Raw genomic sequence first — 2,969 nt, 5'->3', positions numbered from 1 at the left:
AATTTTTAGTATTTTTCATCTAAATGTAGTTTAAAGGTCGTTCAGTTCTTGTGAGTCGCTGCACGTTTGTCGTCTGTGTTTTGTACAAACGTAGACGCACAAAGAGACGTCTCTGTGTCCGACTGCAGGCTGGTCTCGCTCTGCCGTCTCACAAAGAGACCACAGAGACCCGTACACACCGTGCACAGAACCGCCTCAGTGCACGGCACACCTGCAGGACTCCACACACACACACACACACACACACCTCTTCCTCTCATCAACCGCTGAGAATAAACAGATAATGATCCGTTTGATTTCTGCTCCTCTGTTCGGGGTGTCCAGGTATGACCGAGAGGGAGAAGCAGGTGATGATGAAGTTGAAGGAGGTGGTGGATAAGCAGAGAGACGAGATCCGGGCCAAGGACCGTGAGGTCACGCTGAAGAACGAGGACATAGAAGCAGTGAGACCTATGAACGCACCAGGATGTCAGGAACACACTGCAGGTCTTTAACCTTCTCTTATGTGGTCCTGCAGCTCCAACAGCAGCAGTCCCGCCTCATGAAGATCAACCACGACCTACGTCATAAGATTTCTGTGGTGGAGGCTCAGGGCAAAGCGCTAATTGGACAGAAGGTGGAGCTGGAGGCCAGCGCTCAGGCACAAGTGCAGGAAGTTGGCGCCTTGCAGCGGGAAGTGGCGCGTTTACGGGAGCAGTTTGAAGGAGAGGCTCCCTCACAGACCTTTGAGGACACCCCCCCTCAGCCCCCGTCGCCTGCTGAGGTGAGACACTTCAGCCTGACGACCACGTCAGTCTGAAGAGTATAAATATATCAAATGTGAGGCCAGTCACACAAACGTGTTTGCTGAAAGGACTGACGCACATCGACAGCTCTGCAGTAATAAATGGAGGCGTGACGAGCGCTTGTTTAAAACGCCACAAACGACATGTGACGTTGCGTGACGTTGCGTGACGTGACGTTGCGTGACGTGACGTTGCGTGACGTGACGTTGCGTGACGTTGCGTGACGTTGCGTGACGTGACGTTGCGTGACGTGACGCTACGTGACGTTGCGTGACGTTGCGTGACGTGCAACAGTACAACACGTCTCAACTGTAAACAATAAATCATATTGTAGCTGCTCGGTGGATCAGCTGGTGGAGCTGCCGCCTCTCAGCGAGCAGGTCACCTCAATTCAAATCCCGACCAGACGTCTTCCTGGGTGGAGTTTGTATGTTCTCTCCAGGTACTCCAGTTTCCTCCCACAGACCAGAAACATGCATGTTAGACTGACTGGTGATTCTGAATTGTCTCTATGTGTCCCTGTGATGGACTTGAGACATGTCCAGGTGTCCCTGTGATGGACTGAAGACCTGCTCAGGTCACCTGGCTCGTTTCTCTTCTAGATTTATCAGGTAATTTTTGTAAATATTTGTGAGAACTGAAATGGTTCCAGTCCACAGCAGTCTTCTTCACACTGGTTTCCAGGAGCCAATCTAAAGCGTCAAATACATTTTACAACATTCAGGGCCTCAAATCAAAGACGGTAAACTTGCAGCTGGACTCGCTCATCAGAGAGTTCCTTTAAGCAGTGGTCCTGGATCCTGGTCCTGGAAGACCACCATCCTGCATGTCTTGGATGTTTCTCTGCTCCATCACACCCGTTGAATCAACGGGGGATTAACAGGCTGCAGCAGAAGTTGAAGAGGGTGTAAAAACATCAAACGTGCATGAGCGTGGCCCTCGAGGACCAGGATGGAGGACCAGGATGGAGGACCGTGCAGAAGTGTTTGGTAATTGTTTCTGGCCTGTCGGGGCACAGCCGTCCAAAGATCATTGGAGGACAACCTGAGAACCTCTGGGGCAGAGACAAAATGTGTGAAGACCGACTCCAGCTAGAGCAGCTGGGAGACGACGAGTGGAGACGTCGCTGCAGCACGTTCATGTTAGGATGGCAAAATATAACGAGAAACAGTGTCACCCTGTTGAAGGACACGGTCCAGAGAAGTTCATCGTCAACGGCTGTAACTAGGCTCAGTGACGTGTCTTTCACTCCAGCAGAGCGGTACAACTGCCCCCGTGCTGTGTGCTGAGGGCTGCTCGGACAGATCGGACCCCTGCCGCCTGATAACGAGCAGGTTTGACCCGGCTCTGCGGCCCCTGGCTGGTTCCTGCAGTCCACAAAGACACGAGGATGAGGAGGACAAAGCAGAGGCAGCGTTGCTTTGGGTAATGCAGAAGTGCACGGTGGATGAACGGACTGGTGTGGTTTGTCTAACTCCAAACATGCCTTTATGGGCTCAACCAGAACAGCTGGTGCCGTGCACCACTGACCCCCAGACCTGCTGGCATGGCTCTGCATGGCTCTGTGACAACTAATAACTGCGTCAGTCTTTCAGCCTCCGGTGACGACGCCTCTAAATATAGACGAGTGCGACAGTTCAGCCTCTGCTGCTCCGCGATCACGAAACACCACAACAGGACTTTTCTGCAAACATCCAGAGTGAAGGCTTTCAGATAAATGACCGATTTGTTCAAGCTGAAACCGAGTTGGAAAAGAAAAAATAACAGAACATGAGCTAAAAGCTAAATGAGCTAAATTATAGCTAATGGTAAAAGGCCTATTAAAACTGCATGTAGCCAAACTTGTTGAAAACAGGAAATGTCTGGCTAAAAGATGACAATGACAGTTTACTAAAAACAAGTAGCAAAAAGCTAATTAAAAATTAAAAGTAGCAAAAGTCTAACAGGAAACTAAAAGTGCAAAAGTCTAGTAAAAGCTAAATGTAGCAAACTGCTATTAAACTTGGCAACATTTAAGAGGAAACAAACAAACATACTTTCTAACAAAATATTTATTGACAATACATTTTGTTACAGCAAAGAAGAAACTGACCAACACAACTTTTCTTACTATTTGCACTAACTTAGTAATATTCAGTTCACACACACACACACACACACACACACACACACACACACACACAC

At 49.1% G+C, this 2,969-nt stretch overlaps 1 protein-coding gene across 1 annotated transcript in view; it reads left to right on the top strand.

The window, feature by feature from the left end:
* rilpl1 (Rab interacting lysosomal protein-like 1) overlaps positions 1-2,969 on the top strand; it is a 16,365-nt gene that overhangs the window by 5,566 nt on the left and 7,830 nt on the right. Inside the window, exons 3-4 of the mRNA XM_037692493.1 lie at positions 325-443; positions 518-763. Of these exons, the coding sequence (XP_037548421.1) occupies positions 325-443; positions 518-763 (365 nt within the window). The remainder of the gene's footprint in view (positions 1-324; positions 444-517; positions 764-2,969) is intronic.

The sequence above is a fragment of the Nematolebias whitei genome, chromosome 18 (genome assembly GCF_014905685.2).
Source record: "Nematolebias whitei isolate Nwh7 chromosome 18, NemWhi1, whole genome shotgun sequence".
Taxonomy (NCBI): Eukaryota; Metazoa; Chordata; class Actinopteri; order Cyprinodontiformes; family Rivulidae; genus Nematolebias; species Nematolebias whitei.
Note: the sequence above shows the minus strand (reverse complement) of the source record. Positions and strands in the feature narration are given on the sequence as shown.